The sequence below is a fragment of the Hemiscyllium ocellatum genome, chromosome 7 (assembly GCF_020745735.1).
Source record: "Hemiscyllium ocellatum isolate sHemOce1 chromosome 7, sHemOce1.pat.X.cur, whole genome shotgun sequence".
Lineage (NCBI taxonomy): Eukaryota > Metazoa > Chordata > Chondrichthyes > Orectolobiformes > Hemiscylliidae > Hemiscyllium > Hemiscyllium ocellatum.
Window position 1 is genome coordinate 9,790,812 of NC_083407.1, and position 25,549 is coordinate 9,816,360.

The window sequence follows — 25,549 nt, forward strand, 5'->3', positions numbered from 1 at the left end:
CTTCTCTCAAAGGGTTTTTTGAATTCACTACCCCAGAGTGTGATGGATGCTGGGATATTGAGTAAATTTAAGGAAGAGGTAGACAGGTTTTTAATTAGTAATGGGTCGAAGGTTTATAGAGAGCGAGTGGAACTTGGAGTTGAGGCCACGATGAGATCAGCCAGGAATGGTGGAACATGCAGAGGAGCTGAATGGTCTACTCTTGCTGCTAGCTCTTATGTTCTAGAAACCAGAGACAATTAAAGGGAAAATTAATAGGGACATTTCAAAATTCTGAAGGATTTGTTAGAGTGAATAAGGAGAAACTATTTCCATTAGTAAATGAGCTGTTAAGCAGAGAACAAAGATTCAAGAAATTTGGCAATAGAATTAGAGGTGAGTTGAGGAAAAAGTTTTTCTGGGGTAATGAGGTTTTATGATCTGGAATCACTCTTGGAAGCCGTTTCAAGTCTAATTCATTCAAATTAAATGTTTGGAAAGGGGAAAAAGTGCAGGGCTGCAGGAGAGAGAGAGTGTAAGCGAATGGGACTAATTAGATGGCACTTGCAGAAGATGCAGGTACCTTGCTGACTGGGACATACTGTTTCTTCAATGTCACTGTTCAGGGACTCCGTCTCTAACAGCATTGTGCTGAACCAAGAATTGCTACAGTTCAAGAGTGCTGCAGCCCATCACTTTCTCCAGGGCAACAAGTGATACACAATGAATGCTGGACTAATAGCTACCTGCACATCCCACCTATGAATTTTAACAAAAGGCAGCTCGGGCAAGACAGAGTGAATGATTCCCACCTGCGTTTAAAGTTTCCACAAATCTGAAAAGAACTATTTGGGGAAATGAGCATCTTCTGATCATTTGCTTTTGGAGATTATCCTCCAAATTTAATAGTGTTCCAGCACCCAACCAATCAGAGAGACTTTATGTTAGATCCAACCAATCAGATAGCTCGATCTGTAACGTTCAACCAATCAGAGAGGTCTCCAAATCGGACCCAACCAATCAGCAATTCGTCCAGTTGCCCTCAACCAAACAAACGTCTTCCAACAATACCCCAAGTGCAGAATGTTAAGAGTTGTGCTGTCACTCTCTATGAGTCTCAAACAGAGAATTAGGTTATTGGGATATTTAGACAAATCAATAAGGGTATGCTAAGGATTTTGCAATACACTCCGCAGACGACCTACTTTAGACACTACATATCTCGAATAGACCTTGTGTTTGTAAAAGTCAGCTCTGCTGTCGATGCTCGCTCTAAAACATAGTGAATTAGGACAGTTTTCGAATTCATCAAAATGATAAATCAGCTAAATCGGAACAGACATTCATAACAGCACTGAAAGATGCCATTCCGCCGACTTGGAAGGTAATTTGGTTTATCGCTTGAAAGCAATCGATGAAACAGCTATAATTTCAAAGGATTGGGACCTATCCACCTCCCAGGGTGGGAGATGCGTCAACCATTGGGCATAATCCTGGTCCCCAAATTGAGGGTTTTTTCTGATACCCAGTACTGTGGTGCCCACACTGAGGGACTGTACCTGATAATCCAGTACTGTACAGTTCCTAGACTGAGGGATTGTGTCTAATAGCCCAGTACTGTCCAGTTCAGAGACTGAGGGACTGTGTCTGATAGCCCAGTACTGTCCAGTTCCCAGACTCAGGGATTGTGCCTGATAATCCAGTACTTTACAGTTACCAGACTCAGGGACTGTGTCTGATAGCCCAGTACTGTACCATTCCCAGACTAAGGGAATGTGTCTGATAGCCCAGTACGGTACAGCTCCCAGACTCAGGGATTGTGTCAGGTAGCCAGTATAGTACAATTCCCAGACTGAGGGACTGTGTCTGATAGCCCAGTACTGCACAGTTCCCAGACTGAGCGACTGTATCTGATAGCCCAGTATGGTACAGTTCCCTGACTCAGAGACTGTGTCTGATAGCCCAGTACTGTATAATTCCCTGACTGTGGGACTGCGTCTGATAGCCTGCTATCATACAGTCCGCATTCTTTGGCACCCTGCGTGATACATTCAGTAATCCCCAGTCTGAGGGACCCTACCTCATACCCCCAGTACGGTACAATCCCCGGGGACAATATTTGACAGACCAGTAATGTACAGTCCTCCAGTCCGAGGCGCTCTGGTCTGACACTCCAGTTCCGCACTGTGCTAACACTCAGTGCCTCTCGGTCTTTCTCTCTCTCTCTCCCCCCAGTACTGGACAATATCTGACAGCACAGAAATTCAAGTTCTCACCTCAGCACTAGACAGGCGGAGGACAGAAATGACTGATAGCTCAGCACCGGTCAGGCTGTCTCCGGAATAAAGAGGCTGGAAGCCACAGCCCAGTCTGAAAACAAAAACTATTTGATTCGAAGCGTGTTCACTTTCCCTGGAAAATATATGTGGACACTGACGAATCAAAGCAGAGGAACAGAGCCCGGCAGGATTCTTGCGGGGAGATAAACAAACTGGACATGAGGTATAGGAAACCCGGGACTGATCTGAAAAGCTGGTGGTGATTTGAATTGTAAGGAGTCCGATGCAAGGAGTCACTGACTCTCTCTCTCTCTCCACCTGTGACACAAGGCTCCAGAAGGGGCTGGATCTGGGACAGCGCGGGGGGGCAGGTGTGGTTTTAGCTGGGAGGAGGAGGGAGTGGGAATGTTTGGCTGTTGTGGGATGGATGTGTGAGAGAGGTCTAGTGTCCTTCTCCCCTGTGTGTGTGTCTGTGTGTGTACACGGGGGGAGTGAGTGGTCAGGGGCGCGGTTGGCAGAGGGAGAGGGTGCGGTCTCCGCAGAGTCGGATCTGAGGGAACTCTCAGCGACTGTGACTGGCTGCCGGAGCCATTGAAGAGGTTCAGACCGGAGGTCCCACTCCGACTCTCTCTCTCTCTCTCTCCGCCCGGAGCTCAGGGGAGGGTGGGAAGACTGATCAGCTATAGAGCGCTGTCCCAGAGGGACTCTATCTCTCAAGCTCCCTCACTGATCCCTCTCTCTCTCTCACCTTCCTGCCTCACTTGCTGTTCCTTTTCCGATTACAGTCACTTTCTTGTCCCTTTCTGCTTCTCTGTCACTCTCTCACCTGCTCTGAGATTTTCTCTCTCTCTCTCTCTGTGGATCTTTCACTTGCTGTGTTGGTGAGTGAGCAGACATCACCTCTCTCTGTCAGCCTCTGCCTTTGTCAGGGCTCCCCCTTCTCCAACCACCAGTGCACGTTCCTGAGCCATTCCACCCGCTCAATTTCCACCTCCCCTGGTTCTCCCTCGCTCTCCCCTGTTTCTGTGACCCCTCACTTTCCTCATCTCTTCATCTCTCTATTCTTCTTCCCTCTCCAAATCCTCTTTATTAATCTTCCTCTCTCACCGCTCCTCTAACATCACTCTCTTTCTATCCTTTTAATATCATTCTCCTTTCTATCCCTCTATACCATCCCTTTCTCTTTCTACCCCTCTATTATCCCCCTTTCCACCCCTCTGTATTACCATTCTCTTTTCCACCTGTCTAATATCCCTCTCTCTCTCCGTCTGCGCCAAAAACCCCCTCTTTTTCTCTTGTGTCCCTATCTCTCCATCCTGCACACCCGACCCTTCCTTGGAACCCTTGCCAATCGGAATATTCCCGCTGTCTTATTTCTTTTGCCTGTGTTTCCAGCTCCAACCACGAGGGTAAATCCCTCCCTTGCCCCTCTGCGGGGTTTCCCCCACCCTACCTTTATGCTGTGACAGAGTCAGAGAGAGAGAGAGAGAGCAGGCGGCTGGACCCGCTGCGCTCCCCGGGCAACACGGCTCCCCTGAATGGGGCAGAGTCGGGGCTCCTGCTGCAGGGGGTTAACTGAGGTCCCCTTGCGTTGCTTTTAGGAGGTGTTGCCAATATCATCCCCCCTCCAACCCTGGATCAAGGGGTAGGGGAGTTAGAAGGAGGAGGATTGTAATTGATAGTGCTGATCTGACAGAGAGAGAGAGACCCGTGTACCATGAGAGTTCACTGGAGCGTGTCCTTGGTCCTGGTTAGCGGCTGCTCTCTGCTGCTCTGGCCCGCCGTGATGTCTTGCGGGCCGGGTCGGGGCTACGGGAGCAGGAGGAGACAGAACCGCAAACTCACGCCGCTCTCCTACAAACAATTCATCCCCAGCGTGCCGGAGAAGACGCTGGGAGCCAGCGGCAAGTCCGAGAGCAAGATCACCAGGAACGCGTCCCGTTTCAAGGAGCTCATTCCCAACTACAACCCGGACATCATCTTCAAAGACGAAGAGAAATCCGGTGCGGACAGACTGATGACTCAGGTAAAAGACGGAAACACAGAGAGAGAGAGACAGAGGTCAATATCGGAGGGGCTGCATTTTCAGGATGGGACATCATCTCAGAATAAGAGTTGACACATTTGAAGCAGAGATGAGGAGAATTCCTCCTCTCAGGCGGTAGTGTGGAATTGTTCATCACAGACGGCTGGGCGAATAAATATAGTCAAGGGTGAGGTAGACATTCCTGACCAATAAGGGGATCTAAGGGAAAGTAGAATTGAGGATTATTAGATCAGCCATGATTTGTTGAGTAGGCACTCGTTGGGCTAAATGCTTGGCTCTGCTTGTGCGACTTTATAGAATCAGAACATGCCGTTGGGCCCCTCCAACCCCAGCCTCGTGCTGGCCCTTCAGATCTCTCTACAATCTCCCCTCTCTTTGTCCTTGCAGTTCCCCCCATTCTGAAATCTATTACTGAATGTGTTCCCAGCCCCACCTCCCTCAGAGCCACAATCCCCCCACCCCCTCGCTTCCAGCCCAGCAGAATAAAATCGAGCTGAACAATTTTACAGAAGCCATGCCCGAGCTGGCCAGGTTTTCTCTGGAGCCGTCCGTGAGCAAAAAACACGGAACACACAAAAAAGGGTTCGCACTTTTCCACCGCCTCCTTTCCAACTGAACTGCGGAAATGCTGAACAATTCGGCCCATCGTGTTTCATACTTTCCCTCTGGCCCTTCACACCTCTGTCCCCCGCCTCTCCAGCTCAGCCTTCAGAGAACCTATACACCTCTGGCCACATCTATTGCAAGTGGTTCCACATTCCGGGTGTAAAGAAACTGTTTATTTTGTTTTCAGTTTTAAAAAAAAACAAAATTGTTTTTTTAATATACGGAAAGCACCAATCAGTTCTCCTCGGGGTCATTGTTTTAAGGGGCAGCGGGATTGTTTACCTTATTCCTTACAAATAGCGTTTGTCCTTTGCTCTTTGCCTATCTCTCTGAACTAGGTGAATATTTAGTGATAAGTTAAAGTTCCCCTGCCTCTGCGTTTAAATTAAGAAAGATCTCAGTTATATATAAATCCAATTGCTTTCAGAGTCTCCTAAAGCAGGCCAGTAAAAATGATCCCAATTATTCAATATTTCCACTCCAGAGCGGTGTGTATTTTTTTAAGAAAAAATATTATTTATATAACAGGAGATTTGTTTAAGCGTGCTTTGGGTTATTTCAAAACAAGAACGCGCTGTCTTTATTTTATTTTCCCTGAAGTGAAGCGGAAACGTTGGGTCTGTGTGCTGTTTTTAAAGGCAGGGTTTATTTCCACTCCTCACTCTGATAAATCGACAATAACCTTTGTACAATGAACCAGGAGCCTGTTGTCGGGCCATCGGGCCGGAGTTCAGGGTTAAGAGTTTCAGTTCAGGGCAGGATCAAGGCTGGGGGCGCCAGGGCTGGAGGTCCCTCCTTGGGCCGGAGCATCACATTTTAGAAAGGCGGGGAGGGGCAAAGAAGGGGTTCGGTTTTCTCTCAAAAAATTCAGACATAACCAAGCTTGAAAGTTAAATATGTAAATATGCGTGTCTGTGTGTATGTGTTCAGGGAAATATTTGTGCATGTGCCTGTAAATATGTGTGTCTGTGTGTATGTGTCTATTAGTGTCCGGAAATTGTGAATGCATAGGTGCATTAATGTTTGTGTGTGTGCATTAGTCCTGTTTCTGTGAGTTCGTGTGTCCTGTGAGTGTGTGCATATGTATTAATGTCCTGTTTTTGTGAGTGCATGTTAAAAGTTATTTCTGTGTGCGAGTGCATGTGTACATTAGTCCCTGATTTGTTTGTGTGTATGTGTGTATAAATGTCCTGTCTCTGTGTGAACATGTCTTAGTGCCATATCTCTCTGTGTGTAAATGTTTATGTGCATTCGTGTGTGTGTCTGTTAGTGTATTTGTCTTATTAGTGTGTGTCTATTAGTGTGTGTCTATCAGTGTGTCTATCAGTGTGTGTCCGTTAGTGTGTCTGTTAGTGTGTGTCTGTTAGTGTATCTGTTAGTGTATGTGTCTATCGGTGTGTGTCTGTTAGTGTGTGTCTATTAGTGTGTCTGTTAGTGTGTGTGTCTATCAGTGTGTGTCTGTTAGTATATCTGTTAGTGTGTGTCTATTAGTGTGTCTGTTAGTGTATTTGTCTTATTAGTGTGTCTCTGTTAGTGTGTGTCTATTAGTGTGTGTCTGTTAGTGTGTGTCTGTTAGTGTGTGTGTCTGTTAGTGTATCTGTTAGTGTGTGTCTATCAGTGTGTGTCTGTTAGTGTACTGTTAGTGTGTGTGTCTATTAGTGTGTCTGTTAGTGTATTTGTCTTATTAGTGTGTGTCTATTAGTGTGTGTCTATCAGTGTGTCTATCAGTGTGTGTCCGTTAGTGTGTCTGTTAGTGTGTGTCTGTTAGTGTATCTGTTAGTGTATGTGTCTATCGGTGTGTGTCTGTTAGTGTGTGTCTATTAGTGTGTCTGTTAGTGTGTGTGTCTATCAGTGTGTGTCTGTTAGTATATCTGTTAGTGTGTGTCTATTAGTGTGTCTGTTAGTGTATTTGTCTTATTAGTGTGTCTCTGTTAGTGTGTGTCTATTAATGTGTGTCTGTTAGTGTGTGTCTGTTAGTGTGTGTGTCTGTTAGTGTATCTGTTAGTGTGTGTCTATCAGTGTGTGTCTGTTAGTGTACTGTTAGTGTGTGTGTCTATTAGTGTGTCTGTTAGTGTATTTGTCTTATTAGTGTGTCTCTGTTAGTGTGTCTCTGTTAGTGTGTCTGTTATTGTGTGTGTCTGTTAGCGTGTGTGTCTGTTAGTGTCCTGTTTGTATGAATGTCTCTGTCTATTAATATTGAGTTTGATTGTTACCTCTGAATCTGTGCGAGTAGTTGTTTTTCATGTAGGAAATATTGGTGTACACTGCATAAGGTTGTCCTTCAATAGAAATCATTACTGGCTCCGATTTCATGCAAGGTTATTGTTCATTTCAAGATTTCAGTTACACTTCAGAGTGCTATTATCAATTACACTCTGTAGCTTTCAATCCAATCCTGCACCCTTCAGTTCACCCTGAACAATCCAAGGCACACTCACTGGTGATTAAAAAAGAGAATTCTCTGAATATGAGGATACTGGCTGGGCCAATGTTTATTGCTTATTCCTAATTGCCCCGGAGAAGGGGATGGCGAGCTGCCTTCTTGAACTGCTGCAGGAACAGTGTTGTAAAGCCAAGGAGTTCCAGAATTTTAACCCAATGACAGTGAAGGAACAGTAATATATTTCCAAGTCAGGATGATGTGTGGCTTGGAGGGGAACCTGCAGGTGGTGGTGTTCCTAATCACCTGCTGTCCTTTTCTTTCTAAGTGTTGCATTTCAAGGTTTTGATCCTCCATTAAAAGTTTTCTTGGTGAGTAGCTGCAGTATATACAACAGCACTGGAAGGAGTAGGTGTATAATACTGAAGCATGCACCTATGGATTGTGGGGGTTGCTTAAATCTTATGCAGGACAGCTGGAGGTTTTGTAAATCTGAGTTAACATTGTGTTAACTAATTGATATCATTAGGTATAATAATATCTGCCCATACCCCCTCAACTCACTGATTGTAACTACTAAAGGAAATGTATGTTCATTGATTTCAGATACCCACCCATACCCCTCAAAGCAACATTGTAAACTGATGAAGTACTATCATTCTGATGTTGAGTACTTGTCTATCTCTATTCTCAACATCATTCAGTCAGATTTCAGTCAGCCAGAATTCCCATACCACAGACTTAGAGTCATAGAGCCATAGAGATATACAACATAGAAACAGACCCTTCAGTCCAACTCATCCATGCTGACCAGACATCCTAATTAACCTAGTTCCATTTGCCAGCATTTGTCACAAATCCCTCTGAACTCTTCCTATTTGTGTACCCATCCAGATGCCTTAACGCACAGAATATAGAACATATACCGCATAGAACAGTTCAGCACAGGACCAGACCCTTCAGTCCATGGTGTTATGCAAATTAAACTAATCCCTTCTGCCTGCCCTTGGTCCATATCCCTCTGTACTTTGCATATTCATGTGCTTATCTAAAAGTCTCTTAAACTATTGTATCTGCCTCCACCACCACTGCTGACAGTTCGTTCCGTACATCTACCACTCTCTATGTAAAAAGACATGCCCCTCACATCTCCTTTGAGCTTACTCTCTCATCGTAAATACATGGCCCCTAACATTAGACATTTCAAATGAGCTTTTAAGTGTTGTAATTGTACCAGCCTCCACCACTTCCTCATTCCATGCACACACCACCCTCTGCATGAAAAAGCTGCCCTTAGCTCACTGTAAACCTATGCCCTCTAGTTTTGGACTCCCCCACCCTGGGAAAAAGACCTTGGCTATTTATCCTATCCATGCCCCTGATGATTTTATAAACCTCTGTAAGGTCACCCCTCAGCCTCCGACATTCCAGGGAAAACAGACCCAGCCTATTTAGTCTCTCGCTATAGTTCAAATTCTCCAAACCCAGCAACATCCTTGTAAATCTTTCCTGCACCACTTCACATTTCTAAGCTGATGCTCCCAATGCAGTACTGGGGTCCTGCTGGACATACTGTCTTTTGTACAAAGTGTTTAGCCAGGACCATGTCTGACCTCTCAGGTGGACACAGAGGATTCTGTGAGTGAGGGAGTTATCCCCACAGTCCAGGGCCAATATCTATTCCTCAGACACTGTCTTCATCACACCCACCATTTGTTCAGTCTTTCAGTGCTGGGATTGATGGATACAATTCCCACATTACAACAGAAGCTACACTTTTAAAGTATCCAATTAGCTGCAAAGCACTTTGAGGGGGGAGTCTGTGAAAGTTACTGCATACATACAATTCTTTTCTCATTAGGATGAGTTGCACATTCGGATTAATTTAATGGATTAACAGCTCCAAACAATTATCAGATCGTTGAATTCAAAGCCAGCTTTAATGTAGAAAAGACAGCAGCCCATTTATACACAAGCCATCAGTTCAGATACAGTCGGGTGGTATTCTATTTAAAATTCAGATGGCAATGTGCACTTATATAGCATCCCACCACAGTAAAATATATTCTCAAAACCCTCCGCGCTGTTGTACGCATAAACACCCAGTGACCAAATGGTAAGATTTAAGAAGAGGGACATGGAGGCTCAAAGAGGTTTAAGGAGGGAATTCCAGAGTTTGGAACTGGGAGAGCTGAGGGTGCATCCGCCAATGATATTGCACAGTATAATTTGCTGGAATTTCTGAGGCAGTGTAAATGGCAGTAAGCATGATGGAACTGTCCTTGCCAGGACCTCAGCCTGGCCTAAATCATCGGTTTGCTTTAAAACTTGATTATGACTCTAGCGTGTTTGTTTATTTTTGCAAACGTTATTTCTCCTCTGCCTCTCCCCATCGGCCCAGCCGTGGAGATCTGCAGCAGGATCAATCGATTGAATCACCTTCCGCTTCTCTTTAGCAATGGAAATGTGAAGACTTCAAAGCAACAATGCAGCTTCATTTATGTAGCACCATTCACGATATCCCCAAAACATGTTGGAGCCAATGAAATGTTTTGTTGAAGCAAAATTGATGGACTCAGGAAATGTGGCAACCAAATTAAAAATAAATATACGTGGAGATTTGAAAATGCAAAGAGAAATACGTCAAAGTAAGCAAAATTGCCCATGAGGAATTTATGAAAAGAAGTAGGCCATTGGCCCCCTTGAACCTGCTCCACTATTCAGTAAGATTGTCACTGATTTGACTATTCCATACTCCTGTCTACCCACCATGAAATCAACTCTCTCGCTAATGAGATATCTATCTTCCTCTGTCTTACATATATTTATGATGTGGAGGTGCCGGTGTTGGACTGGGCTGGAGAAGGTCAGAAGTCACACGACACCAGGTTATAGTCCAACAGGTTTATTTGCAATCACAAGTTTTCGGAGCGCTGCCCCTTTGTCAGGTGATGAATGAGCAGTGCTCTGAAAGCTTGTGATTTCAAATAAACCTGTTGGACTATAAACTGGTGTTGTGTGACTTCTAACATAAGATTTGAAAATTGAGATAATTTTGCTCACTCAATCTTGTTTTGACTTTTAGTTTAGAAAGATGTGCTGTGTCGGTGTAGTCTTGAAGGGCCTGTTCCTGTGCAGTACTATTCTTTGTTCTTTGCTCTTTTAACTAAAGCTTTGTAGCCTCCTAATGTCCCCTTCACACATTACTTTTGTGTTCATCTTGGTGTCATTAACAAATTTAGCAATTGTGCCTTTTGTTCCCTGATCCAAGTCATTTGTATAAATTGTTGATATCCCAGCACTGTCCCCTTTGGCACACCACTCATTGCATCTTGCCAGCCATAAAATGACCAGTTTGTGCCTACTGTCTGCTTCCTGTTCCTAGCCAAGTTTCTATCCTGACCATTATGTGACTCCACACACCACAAGTCTTTATTTCTTCCAGTAACCTTTGATGTGGCACCATATCAAATGCCAACTGAAAATCTAAATACAATGCATACACTGGTTTCCCCTTTATCCATAGATCATGTGAAACCTGAAAGGGTTCAGAAAAGACTTACAAGGATGTTGCTAGAGCTGGAGGGTTTAAGCTATAAGGAGAGGCTGATTAGGCTGGGGCTATTTTCCCTGGAGCATCAGAGGCTGAGGGGTGACCTTATAGAGGTTTATAAAATCATTAGGGGTGTGGATAGGGTAAATAGACAATGTCCTTTCCCTGGCATGGGAGAGTTTAGGTATAGGATGAGAGGGAAAAGATATAAAAGGGATATAAGGGGCAACTTATTCATGCAGAGGGTAGTGAGTGTGTAGAATGAGCTGCCAGAGGAAGTGTTGGAGGCTGGTATAATTACAACATTTAAAAGGCATCTGGATGGGTATACGAATGGGAAGAGTTTAGAGGGATATAGGCCAAATGCTGGCAAATGGGACAAGATTAGTTTAGGATTTCTGATCGGCATGGACAAGTTGGATCAGAGGGTCTGTTTGTGATGTACGTCTCTATGACTCTAGAGGGCAAAGATTTAAGGTGAGAGGAGAAAGATTTTAAAAAGACCTGAGGAGTAATGTTTTCACACAGAGAGTGAGGACAAATGCTGGCAAGTGGGATTAGGTCAGACTGGGATGTCTTGCCAGCACGACTGAGTTGGACCGATGGGTCTGGTAAAGTTGCCCCTCTGGTCCCTTTTAAATCCTTCTCCTCGCACCTTAAAAGTATGCCTTCTAGTTTCGAACTCTTCTATCCTGGGGAAAACACCTTTCCCATTCATCTTATCTATGCCCTCCATGATTTTATAAACCTCCATATGGTCACCCCTCAACCTCCTATGGCCCAGCGAAAAAAATTCCCAGACCTCACCTTACAACTCATAATCATCCAGTCCCGTCCAGTCCAGACAGCATCCTGGTAAATCCTTTTTGAACCCTTTTCAATTTGACAATATCCTTCTTGTAATTCTATCAGTACTTCTGATGGGATTTGAGCACATTTTGTCAGAGTATCAATCTGGGCCTGTCAAATTGCTAGCCTGGTGACATTACCTCGACACAACCATTTCCCATTTTATTTAGTTCAGATGAAGGTCTCCCAAATAACAAGGTGACAGTTGTCAGATAATCTATAAACACTGTTGCTGAGGACACAGGGGAGATCTCCCTTCTTCTTGCTGAAATTGGTGCCATGCGAGGTTTCAAATCTGTGCGAGAAGGGCAAGTTTATTTTGATTTATTATTGTATCTAAGTACAGTGAAAAGTTTTGTCTTGCATGCAGTACAGACAGATCATAACATACAAAGTGCACTAGGGCAATAGGACAGGGTAAGGAATACAACGTCACAGCTGCAAAGAAGGTGCACAGAGAGCGAAACCAACATTAAATTTAAAATTTGTGAGATTCATTCAGAAGTCTGATAGCATTGGGAAGACGTGTTCCTGAATTTGTTGGTACATGTGTTTCCTCCCACACTCCAAAGATATGCAGGTCACGTGAATTGGCCATGCTAAATTGCCCTTAGTATTAGCTGCATTAATCTGTGGGAAATGGGTCTGGGTGGGTTTCTTTTCAGAGGGTCAGTGGGGCAAAGGGCCTGTTTTCACACTGTAGGGAATCTAATCTAATCTAAAAGAAGTACCTTCCACCCGAGGTTGGAAGGGCTTATAGCCGGGGTGTGGGGCGATCTTTGATGAGGTTGACTGCCTTCCCAAAGCAATGAGGTGAATAGATGGAGTCAATGGACGGAAGGTTGGCTTGTGTGATGGAGTATGCTTGGGTTCACAGCCCTCTGTAGTTTCTTATGGTCCTGGGCAGAGCAGTTGCCGTACCCAAGCCGTGCTGCATCCGGATAGAATATTTTCTATCTATAAAAATTGGTAAGAGTCCACACTGTAGGGAATCAAATCTGATCTTTACGGACATGCTAAATTTCCTTAGTCCCTCGAGGCAGTAGAGAGATTGTTGTGCTTTATGACCTCGTCTGAAAGGCAGTCTTTCTGACAGTGCAGCACAAGGATCAGCTTAATTTCTGTGCTTAAGGGATACGTTTCTGATAGAGACCAGAGAGCTGACTGGGTTAGAGTGCTGCTGGAAAAGCACAGCAGGTCAGGCAGCATCTGAGGAGCAGGAGAATCAATGTTTCGGGCAAAAGCCTTTCAGGCTGCCTTACCTGTTGTGCTTTTCCAGCACTACTCTAATTTAGACTCTGATCTCCAGCATCTGCAGTCCTCACTCTCGACCAGAGAGCTGGCTGCTGAGCCGGGATTGGCATTGCTTCTCTGCTGTTGCTTCATTTATTTTCCTAAGCTCTGCAGGTGATCCTGTGGAATTCTCTGCCACACCAATTGGTTGAGGACAAAGCATTGAATGTATTTAAGAAAGAGTTAGGTATAGTCCATAGAGCTAGAGGTATCAAAAGATTTGGGAAGAAAGCAGTTACAGGGGACTGAATTGGATGATCAGCCACCGTGGCGGCATGGTGGCACAGTGGTTAGCACTGCTGCCTCACAGCACCAGGGACCTGGGTTCAATTCCTGCCTCAGGCGACTGACTGTGTGGAGTTTGCACATTCTCCCCGTGTCTGCGTGGGTTTCCTCCGGGTGCTCCGGTTTCCTCCCACAGTCCAAAGATGTGCGGGTCAGGTGAATTGGCCATGCTAAATTGCCCGTAGTGTTAGGTAAGGGGTATGGGTGGGTTGCGCTTCGGCAGGTCGGTGTGGACTTGTTGGGCCGAAGGGCCTGTTTCCACACTGTAAGTAATCTAATCTAATCTAGAGTAGGCTTGAAGGGCTGAATGGCCTATTCCTGCTCCTATTTTCTGTATGATAGTTTTAACATGTGCTGGTTTGATATCTGTGAGTTGTAGTACAAAATATGGAGCCTGATAGGCTGAAAACACACTCTTCTCAATTGCTCAGTTTGTACCTATATTGCATGGACCTCTACTGTGCAGATAATTGTCCCCATCTCCATCAAAGTGAAATATCATGGATACTTGAAATGTGAAAAAAATCACAGAGATTACTGGAGAAGGGGAGCTCAGAAGGAGAGTTGCAATAGACTGGAAACACTGACTCTATTTCTCTCTCTACAGATGTTGTCAGAACTGCTGAGTTTCTCCAGCTTTCTCTGTGTTTGATCAGTTTTAATCCATGAGCTTTTTACTGGAGATACTCGTCTCAGCAGAAGTAGTATGAGCGTTCGACCACTGGGAGAAAAATAAAATGTCGCCAGTGACAGAGTGAGATAAATATTGGCTAGGACAGTGGGTAGAACTCAACTATACATTCTTTAGAAAAGCTCAGTAGATCTGGCAGCATCAGTGAAGAGAAATCAGAGTTAACATTTTGGGTCCAGTGACCCTTCCTCAGAACCCTTCATGTTGCCCCCAGACCTGCTGAGCTTTTTCAGCAATTTCTGTTTCTGCTTCTGATTTACAACATCTCCAGTTCTTTTAGCTTTTATACCTTTCTTAGTCTTTGTTCATAGGATAGGCGCTTTGCTCAAGAGGCAAGCATTCTCTAATCGTTCTGGAGACGCTGGTGGTGAGCTGTTACCTTGTATCATTTTAGTCCACGTGGTGTTAAGAAGGGAGTTTATGGATCTTAGCCCAACCACAGTGAAGGAACAGTGATATATTTCCGAGTCAGGATGGTGAGCGACTCGGAGAGGATCTTTTGGGGGGTGGTGTTCCCATGTATCTGCTACCCTCGTCCTTCTAGATGGAAGTGGCTATGCTTTGAAACAGACCATAGAATATTCCAGTTACCAGTGGAACCTTCAACGGTGCAGCCCACCCTCAGTCCTACACCAGAGTGTTTGCTTCAATTTTATGTACTTGTAAATCATAACTTTTGAGCACATTCTTGTGGAGAGGACATCGACCATAATTTCAGTCAAATTGTAAGATTGTGAGTCAAGTAGAAAAGGTTTGAAAGGACATTTCAGAGTTGCTAAAAATTATGAGACTTTTTTTAACAGTAAATGGTAGAAATTATGCTCACTGGCAACAATGTTCATGGATATAAAGTAATTGATTAAAAAAAAAGAGGTAGGATAAAATTGCTGTTACAGCCAATTGTTATTGGCTGGGATGTACTGCCTGAAAATTTCAATTGGAAAATTCAGAAGGGATAAATACTTGGAAGAGTCAAGTCATACAGGGCTATGGGGATAGAATAGGATTGGGAATAACTGGAGGAGAAAGTGAGGTTTGCAGATGCTGGAGATCAGAGCTGAAAATGTGTTGCTGGAAAAGTGCAGCAGGTCAGGCAGCATCCAAGGAACAAGAAATGTTCCTGATGAAGGGCTTGTGCCCGAAACGTCGAATTTCCTGTTCCTTGGATGCTGCCTGACCTGCTGCGCTTTTCCAGCAACACATTTTCAGCTTGGGAATAACTGGGCCTGATTAGATCCCTGATTATAGCCCTCCTGGAACTCTGCGAGCAGATATGGGCACCGCACCTTCAGGAGGATAGATTGGCCTTGGAGGGACTACAATGTAGGTTTACAAGAATGATACCTGGAGACTGGGGGCTCAGTTATGAGGGGAAATTATACCAATTAGGCCTGCTTTCTCTAGGATTTAGAAAGTTAAGGAATATCTGATCGAACACTTCAGGATATTAACAGGAAAAGACAGCGCAGATAAAAATAAACTATTTCCACTGGTTTGAGATTGGTCTAAAATTAATGGCTAGACCATTCAAGAAGGCTGTTGAGAAGCATTTCTACACGCAGTGGTGGTAGACATTTGGGACTCTCTTCTACAAATGATAATGGATGCTGTATCAGTTGTTAATTTTAGATCAGAGATAGACACATTTTAGGTAAGGAAAGGTACTAAAGAATATGAGCCAAAGGGAGGTACACAGAGTTAGGCCACAGATCAGCCCTGATCTCATGGAATAGTGGAACAGATGCAAGGGGCTGAATAGCCTACTCCTGTTTCCAAGTTTCTGGATTCATCTTCCAATGACACTGACACAGGCACAATGGGTTGAATGGCTTTTTTCTGTGCTGTAATATTCAAATGTTTTATGTGGACCTTGAGTTTATGAAGTGGAAGGGACAATTTACAAAAAAACAGCTAGTGCTGTTGACGTACTACATGACAGCAATGCAGAAAATCTCCCTGTTTATTCCCGTCTCAGAAAAGGCCTTCCTTTAGAAAAAAACAAAATAACAAAATTATTATCTTGAACTTTCTACTTTTCCTGCTGATTTTTGTTGCAGTTTTCTTTCACTGTTGAACCGAGCAGCGTCAGAGAGAGATGTCAAGCCATTCCAACAGACACCCTCCCTTGCTTGCAATTTCTATAATCAGACCCCTCCACGTTTCCAAAGAACATGTTTTGTATCACTTGATAGGAAACAGAAACAATCGATGTTCTTCAGCTGTTAAGTTGTTCTCGAAGTCACCCCTTCAAGGCCACACATTTGGACTCGTTTTTCACTGGAGTATTGCAGTGATCAATAGTGGAATTATCAATAGATAAAGGAATTGTGTAATTCAACACTGGATCTCCACCGTGTTGAGTTTTCGGATGACAAGGCTGTTTCTCATTTCACTTGCTTTATTTGAATTGTTAGATCAATAGAAGTAATAATGTTTCTGTTTGAACCTTATTGTGAAATTCTTGTTTGGATAGCAGAGCTTTGGAAGTAGTCTTTGTTTGGTCTGGCAAACTCATAACACCCTTGATAAGCGGTCTAAGTCACTGGAAATTGGTTATATCATTGAGAGGGAATTGGCAAATGAGAGGTTAGCGAACTTCTGAATCTGATTCAGATGAATAGATTGCGGATGTGGATTAATTTGCACACACTTTTCATCAGGTCAGACTTGCAACATTCTGGTCCCCATTCCCCCATGGAATCTGTGCTCTTCCAGCCTCAGTGGCATGGTATCTTTCTGCCAGAATTCCCAACTCCCAAGTGTTGCATTGTGCAGCTCTCTCTACTTTGAACAGATGAACCTTACTTGAGAGTCTACAGCTCCCAATCAATCATATTGACTCTTCCCCCAAGCTGACCATTTGCAGATTAATTGGAGGTATCACTCTGAGACATGCCCACTCCCAAACCCACATCCACCAACATGAGGGTGATTGATTGATTAACTAATTTATTGTCATTTGTACTGAAGTACAGTGAAAAACTTTGTTTATGACCAGTACAGGCAGATCATAGTAAGCAAGGGTGTACAGATCAAAAATTTTAGACAGAGGCTTGCAGATTACATTGCATAGGGTGTGAGCTGGGCAAGCTCAGTCTTAGCAAGGTCAGCATTATTTGAGGGTAGAGAGTCCATTCATCAATCTGATAACATCTGAGAAGAAACTGTTCCTGAACCTGTGTGTGTGTGTGTGTGTGTTTGTTTGTGTGTGTGTGTGTGTCTGTGTGTGTGTGTATACGTGTATGTTCAAGCTTCTGCATCTTCTGCCTAAAGGAAGAGGAGAGCATTACCGGGTGCGATGGTTCTTTGATGATGTTGGCAGCCTTTCTGCAGCCGTGAGCCATGTAAATGAAGTCTGTGGATGGCAGGTTGGTTTTCGTGATGGTTTGGCTGTGTCTACCATCTTCTGTAATTCCTTATGGTCCTGAGCAGAGTAGTTGCTATTCCAGGCCGTTATGCACCCAGACCATATGCTTTCAATGATTCATCTGTAGAAGTGATGAGGGCCACTTTCCTGGTGAAATTAACAGTTCCATGGATTATGAAATAGCCACCCACTTTTTCAGCCCATCCATTTTCTTTTTTTAGCAATGGGCTGTTGAATTTTGATATTTTCAATGGAGTTTCATCTGCAGAAGCTTCTGACAGGAAGCAATTCCAGATTTCTGCTACATATTTACAAAACAATCTCCTAATATTCTATTTATAAGATCTCCATAGTGAAACTCCCTGTCTTACAAAGACTGCATTAGCCTGACTCCTTCTCAGAGAGGTTGGGGGGTTGTGGTTGGGATCTGGCTGACGAGATGTTTTAAGGTGAGTCGCTCAGTTTAAAGGAGAAACGCCCTCTTTCAAATCAGTCAGGGACAATGACAGGTGCATCTGATGCAGCACAGTGGCTCAGTGATTAGCGCTGTTGTCTCATTGTACCAGGGACCCTGGGTTAGATTCCACTCTTGGGGGACTGTGTGGAGTTTGCACATTCTCCCTGTGTCTGCGTGGGTTTCTTCTGGGTGCTCTGGTTTGCTCCCACAGTCCAAAGATGTGCAGGTTAGAGTGGATTGACCATGCTAAATTGGCCGTAGTGTCCAGGGATGTGCAAGCCATGGGAAATGCAGGGTTACAGGGATTATCTTTCGAGGGTCAGTGTAGACTTGATGGACTGAATGGCATGCTTCCACACTGTAAGGATTCTATGCTGGGATTCACTGTTGATAATCATATGGTGTTGAGCTGGTTCCCTCCTCTGTCTTTATATATTTGCAGGGCTACCATTGACAATTAGTTAGGCTTGGGCAACTGCGTCTTTAAAAAAAATAATGTGGTTCAGAGTGCATGTGTCGTATGGTGGTAACATGATGACACTGCAGGGAGAAGCTACATGTATGTATGATTCAGAACTCTTACCTTCCTGTGAGAGGTAATTGGAGGGGATCTCAGTTTGGGATTTCAAAATACTTTTTTCATGGGGTGAGTGTTGCTGGCAGGACTCGTATTTGTTGTCCATCCCTCATTGTCCTTGAACTGATGGCCTTGCTTGGCTCCAACAGAGGATAGTTAAAAGTCAACCACATTGCTGTGAGTCTGGAATCACAGACCAGGGAAGGATGGCAGATTTGCTTCCTGTTATATAAAGGATGTAGTACCTGAAAGGGTTAAGAGTTAACTGACATGACAAGATAAATTCTAATAATAAAATAAAATAACTGCTGCCTGTCAGGATATAAAGGATTGTCCTTGGTAGGAACTGGGAGTGTTGGTTGTTCTTAAGTTCTTAAGAAAATGTGCTACAAGTCCTCTTGTGCTCAAATTGTATGTATAGTCTGGAAGTAACCATTCCTAATATCAATAGCATATTGCTAAAGTAAAACTGTATTTATCCTGAGCCTGATAGTCTCCCAAGAGACAATACATATCTCATGGTTAACATAATTAGTTACGTAGTAAGCTGGACAAACCCATTTACTGTGTACCAAGACTGAGATAACTTTCAATTTAAGACATTGTGTGGCCACATAATATTAGCAGCCCAGTCTAAAACCTGCAAGAAGGATTGATGGCAGTGAATCTATCCAAACAGCCAGAGTGCAAGGTGCAAAAGATTATAACATTTCTTTAGATTAGATTAGATTCTCTACAGTGTGGAAACAGGCCCTTCGGCCCAACAAGTCCACACCGACCCTCCAAAGAGCAACCCACCCACACCCACCTTCCTCTGACTAATGCATCTAATACTATGGGCAATTTAGCATGGCCATTTGACCTAATCTGCACATCTTTGGACTGTGGGAGGAAGCCGGAGCACCTGCAGGAAACCATTTCCTTCAGGAACATTGTTGAATCAGATGGGACATTGCCATCTCTTCAGACTAGATTCTGAATCATTGAAAAGTAAAGGAGAAATGTTTGCATTTCAATAGCAACTTTTTTTTGTTGGTCAACAGAGGATTTAAATATTTTGGTGGGCTGGTAGGAAATGGGGGTTCAGATTACAATCAAATGGTCCATGATCTTATCATTCCTGATGAAGGGCTTATGCCCGAAAAGTCGATTCTCCTGCTTCTTGGATACAGCCTTTTCCAGCACCACACTCTCAACATTAAGTATAGGAGTTGAGATGTCATGTTGCAATTGTACAGGATGTTGCTGAGGCCACTCGTGGAGTCCTGTGTACAGTTCTTGTCGCCCTACTATAAGAAGATTATGATTAAATTGAAAAGATTGCAGAAAAGATTTGTAAGCATGTTACCAGGACTGGAGGGTCTGAGTTATAAGGAAAAGCTGGATCAACTATGTGGATTGGCCATGCTAAATTACTCAGAGTGTTCAGGGATATGCAGGTTAGGCACGTTACAATCGAGACAGTGGTTCTGGAAAAGGACATCAGACCAGGCAGCATCCGAGGAGCTGGGAAATCGATGTTTTGGGCAAGAGCCGTTCATTGGGAACATCGATTTTTCTGCTCCTCGGACGCTGCCTGACCTGCTGGGCTTTTCCAGCACCACACTCTCGACTTCAATCTCCAGCATCTGCAGTCCTCACTTTCACCAGGTTAGGCACGTTAGCCATGGGAAGTGCAGAGTTACGGGGATGGGATGGGTGGTTCTGGGTGGGATGCTTTTCGGTGGATTGGTGCGGACCTGTTGGGCTGAATGGCCTGTTTCCACATTTTAGGGGTCCTGTGGATTCTGTGGAAAGGCTTAGACATTTCTCACTGGAGCATAAGAAGTTGAGTGGTGACCTTATTGAGATTTATAAAATCGTGAGGGACATAGATAAGGTGAAGAGCAAAGATCTTTTCCCTTGGGTTGGGGAAGTCAAAACTTGAGGGCATAACTGTGGGCGGCACGGTGGCACAGTGGTTAGCACTGCTGCCTCACAGCGCCTGAGACCCGGGTTCAATTCCCGTCTCAGGCGACTGACTGTGTGGAGTTTGCACGTTCTCCCCGTGTCTGCGTGGGTTTCCTCCGGGTGCTCCGGTTTCCTCCCACAGTCCAAAGATGTGCAGGTCAGGTGAATTGGCCATGCTAAATTGTCCGTAGTGTTAGGTAAGGGGTAAATGTAAGGGTATGGGTGGGTTGCGCTTCGGCGGGTCGGTGTGGACTTGTTGGGCCGAAGGGCCTGTTTCCACACTGTAAGTAATCTAATCTAATCAAAAAAAACTTTAAGTTGAGAGGAGAAAGATTTAAAGGGGACCTGAGGGCAACATTTTCATACAGAGGGTGGTTTATATGTGGAATGAACTGCCAGAGGAAGGGGTAGATGCAGGTACAGTTACAACATTTAACAGGTATTTGGACAGGCACATGGATAGGAAAGGTTTAGAGGGATATGGGACAAATATAGGCAAATGGGACTAGTTCAGTTTGAGAAACCTGGTCAGCACGGACTGGTCAGACTGAAGGGTCTGTCTATGTGCTGTATGGCACTATGATTCTGTAACAGAACAACCGCCTCCAGATTCTCCTGTTCTTGTGTTTCACTAATGCAGGACATCCAAAGCACTTTACAGTTAATGAAGTACTTTTGGAAGTTTAATCACTGCTGTCTTGTAGATAATTCAGCAGCCAATCTGTTGACAGTATGGTCCATGAACAACAAATGACTAGATAATTGTATGAGTGATTCTGGTTTGAGCTTAAGTATTGGCCAGGACACCGGGATGAGGTTCACTGCTCTACTTTGAAATAGTTGCATGGAATCTTCTACATCCACCTGAGAGAGCAGCATGATATGGAGGTACCAGTGTTGGACTGGGGTGGACAGAGTCAGAAGTCACACGACACCAGGTTATGGTCTAACAGGTTCATCTGAAATTATGAGTTTTCGGAGCGTTGCCCCTTCATCAGGTAAAGGAACAGCACTCTGAAAGTTTGTCATAGACTCATAGAGTCATAGAGATGTACAGCACGGAAACAAACCCTTTGGTCCAACTCATCCATGCCGACCAGATATCCCAACCCAAACTAGCCCCACCTGCCAGCACCCGGCCCATTTCCCTCCAAACCCTTCCTACTCATATACCCACCCAAATGCCTTTCAAATGTTGTAATTATACTAGCCTCCACCATTTCCTTTGGCAGCCTATTCCACACACGCACCATCCTCTGCGTTGTAAGTCCCTTTTATATCTTTTCCCTCTCACCCTTAACCTATGTCCTCTAGTTCTGGACTCTCCCATCCCAAGGAAAAGACCTTGTCTATTTGCCCAATCCATGCCCCTCAAGATTTTATAAACTGTGATTTCAAATAAAACTGTTGACTATAACCTGATGTCATGTGGCTTCAGACATTGAGAGAGCAGCAACTTTGGCACCTTTGTCAATGTTGCACTTCCATATTTTTTATTCACTCATGGTATGTGGGCATCGCTGGCTGGGTCAGCATTTACTGCTCATCACTGGTTGCCCTTGAGAAGGTAGTGGTATGCTTCCTTTTTGAGCCACTGCACCCCATGTTCTCTAAGTAGACCCACAATGTTGTTCCAGGATATTGACCCAAGTGTCAGTGAAAGAACAATGATATATTTCCAAGTGAGGATGTTGAGTTGCTTGGAGGGGAACTTGGAGGGAATGGTGTTCCTATGTATCTGTTGCCCTTATCCTTCTAAGTGGAAGTAGTCATAGGTTTGGAAGGTGCCGTCTAAGGAGCCTTGGTGAATTTCTACAGTGCATCTTGAAGATGGTTTGCACTGCTGCTACTAAGCGTCAATGGTGGAGGAAGTAGATTTGTGTGGATGCGGTGCCAATCAGTTAGGTTGCTTTGTCCTGGATGGTGTCAAGCTTCTTGAATGTTGTTGGAGCTGCCCCCATCCAGGGCAAGTGGGGAGTGTTCCATCACACTCCTGACTGGTGCACTGGGAGTGTCAACCTGAGATGTAACATTGAAGTATCCGGAAAAGAACTGAAATCCACAATTGTCTAACTCAGACAGATTTCCTACAAGTTGGCAAAGACAGTGGACAGGTTCTTAATGAGAGTGACATTGTGTACCAGGCTGCTTCTATTTAATTAACCCATGTTCTACTGAAGCAACGTGTTAAATTATTCCTTTACATCTACTTTCAGGAGACCCTACATTCTCCTTTGAAACTGAGTACATTTTCCACACACCTCTTGCTTGCGGAAGATTCACTAAAGTAGATTCTGTTTTATATCATTGCTTGTTCCCCTGTAGGACGCTGTGTACGAACGCTATCAGGTGGCAGAATTACCAGAAATAAACAAGAATTCACTTTTTAATTCTGCCTTTTTAACCTAGCAAAACATTCAGAGCTTTATTAAATTTGACCACGATCACATAAAAAGAAACAAGTTCAAGTGGCTGAAAATTTGGCCAATGATATTGGTTTTATGGTGTATCTCAAACCATGAGAAAGTGTGGTAGAGAGATAGGGAGATTTAGGGAGGCCTTATTGAAACAGAACTGCACAATAGAACCATTGTTCTTGTGGTTTCCATTTGGCATGGTTAAAAATTCCATAGAGATAAATAACATTTACCCTTGTCCACAGGACATTGACAGGTGGTTAGTGAATTTGAATGTCTTCATCTTAAAATTCTCATCCTCATGTTTGAAGGCCTCATGCACCACTACCAATGGCTCTGACTGAGGATTCTGTCTTCCTATCACTTTGGCCTCTTGATCTTTTCAAAGTTATAACTGTATCTGCATTTCCCACTTCCCCCGGCTGTTCATTTCACATATGAACCATCCTTTGTGTGAAAAAGTTGCCCCTTTTAATTCTTTCTCCCCTAACCTTAAAAATACGCCCTTAGTTTTGAATTTACCCTAGGGAAGAGGTGTTTGCTATTCACCTTATCTATGCCCCTCATGATTTTATAAACCTCTATAAGGTCACCCCTCAACCTCCTCCACTTCAGTGAAAAATTTCCCAGCCTATCCAGCCTCTCTCTATAACTCAAACATTCCATGCCCGGTAACATCCTGGTAAATCTTTTCTGAGCCCTCTCCAATTTAATAATATCTTTTCTATAGTAGGGCAACCGGAACTGTGCATGGTACTCCAGAAGATGCCTCACCAATGTCCTGTACGACCTCAACACGATGCCCCAACTCCTACACCCAGTGGTTTGAACAATGAAGGGAAGCACATGAAATGCCTACTTAACCATCCTGTCTACCTCTGATGCAACTTTCAAAGAATTATATCCTGAACCTGTAAATCTCTCTGTCTGACAACACTACCCAGGGAGCTATCATTAACTGTATAAGTCCTACCCTTGTTTGCATTACCAAAGTGCAATACTTAGTATTTATTCAAATTAAAATCCATCTGCCACTCTGCAGCCCCTTAGCCCAATTGGTCAAGATCCCTTTGTAATCTTAGATAACCTTCTTCACTATCAACTATATCACTAATTCTGGTGTCATCTGCAAACTACTAACCTTGCCTCCTAGATTCTCATCCAAATCGTTTGTATCAAGTATATTCAAGAGTGGACCCAGCACTGTTCCCTGTGGAACACTGCTGTTCACAGTCTGAAAAACAACCTTCCACCACCACCCTCTGTCTCCTACCATCAAACCAATTGAAAAGCTCCCCCTGAATCCCATGTGATCGAACTTAATAATCAGTCTACCATGCGGAACCTTGTCAACGGCTTTACTAAAGTCCATCTCTTTCTTTGTTTCTGTGGCAATCTTTGTCTGATTTATGTAGCTGTGAAACAGCTTGGGATGGTTCACAAAGGTTGCTATGTAAATGCACCTTGTCTGGACATATTCTGAAAGTAGAGAATTGTAAATTAGTTCCCCTCCACGACTTCAGATTATCTCAACATTAATTGGGGTCTATTCTAAGTGTGACAGACTCTAGTATTAAAAGAGAAAGTTCTGGAGAAACTCAGAAATTCTAGCAGCATTTGTGGAGAGGAATTAAACAGTTTTTAATTGGCAATAGGTTGAAGGGTTATGGAGAGATGGCAGGAAAATGGGGGTATGGGGCATATCAGCTATGACTGAATGGTGGAGCATCTCGCTGGGCCGAATGGCCTAATTTTGTTCCGATATCTGACGAAAGGGGAACAGCACTAAAATTCTGAATCCAATATGAAGTTCCAGAAGTTCCAAAATAACCCAAAATATTGCCTCTGCTTCTATTTTACATAAATTTTCTATAAATTTCTGCTTTTATTTCAGATCTCCAGCACTTACAGTGCTCTGGATCCTGGTGTGGGGGCACAAATTTGAACAATTTTCTGGGGGAAGGGGTCAAGGTCCATAGCCCCAAGGCTGAATGGAGGAGGAGAGAGGGCAATATAAGTCAGGAACTAGTGGAAAGGTGAGATTGGGTTTAGTTTCAGAAGTCCTTGTAGACTGCAGGAGATAAGGGATTCCACTGTGCTGGCATTGTGAAAACAAGTGGGTTAAGGGTAGCAGATAAAGCAAAGAGTTACAATTTCGACAGAATAGAGAGCAGCAAGAGGGGTTGGTGAGAGGGGGGAGGGTGGTGGGAAGCCTGTGATGGGTGGTGTTTTTGCAGTTTAAGCAGGAGAGGGAAGTTCAAATAACAATCAATTCAGATTCAGATCGAGGGAGGAAGGCTAGGCCGCCTTATCGCGGGGACTATATTGCAGGCCAAGAGTGAGAGGAGGATGTCTTGTAGGGTGACAGGCCCTTTGCTGGTGTGCAGCCCGAGAGTGTGTGAGAGAGGGAGAGGGTCTCAAGGTGAACCGTCGAGAATATCGCAGAAGGCGCTCTTGGGGGGGGGGGGGGAGGGGTCGAATATCTGCTTTCTCAGACCTCATTGGAAATCTCGTGCTGTTTACAAAGAAAAGGTTGAAGGAAGTGCAAGAGGATGTTGTGTTGATGAAAAGCTTTCTGTGCGAATTTATATATAGAATGGGAGATGGTTGGTGGAAGCTAGAAGCTAGTAATTTCAGCGGGAGTCCTAATGACTTCATGCACCGCAAAAACTAAGCTCACAACCGGCTTTCAAACATCAGCAGGGCCATCAAGATCCAATTACCAGCCTGGGCTCGCTGGCAGATATTTATTATTTTTGATAGAATGCTATGCAGAGTCATAGAATCATACAGTTTTACAGTCCAGAAAGTGGCCATTT

General features: G+C 44.1%; 1 protein-coding gene across 1 annotated transcript in view; it reads left to right on the forward strand.

The window, feature by feature from the left end:
• Window positions 1-3,975: 3,975 nt before the first annotated feature.
• The window catches only part of LOC132817317 (indian hedgehog protein-like), a 76,354-nt gene continuing 54,780 nt past the window's right edge, over window positions 3,976-25,549 (forward strand). Inside the window, exon 1 of the mRNA XM_060827727.1 lies at window positions 3,976-4,284. Within this exon, the coding sequence (XP_060683710.1) occupies window positions 3,976-4,284 (309 nt within the window). The remainder of the gene's footprint in view (window positions 4,285-25,549) is intronic.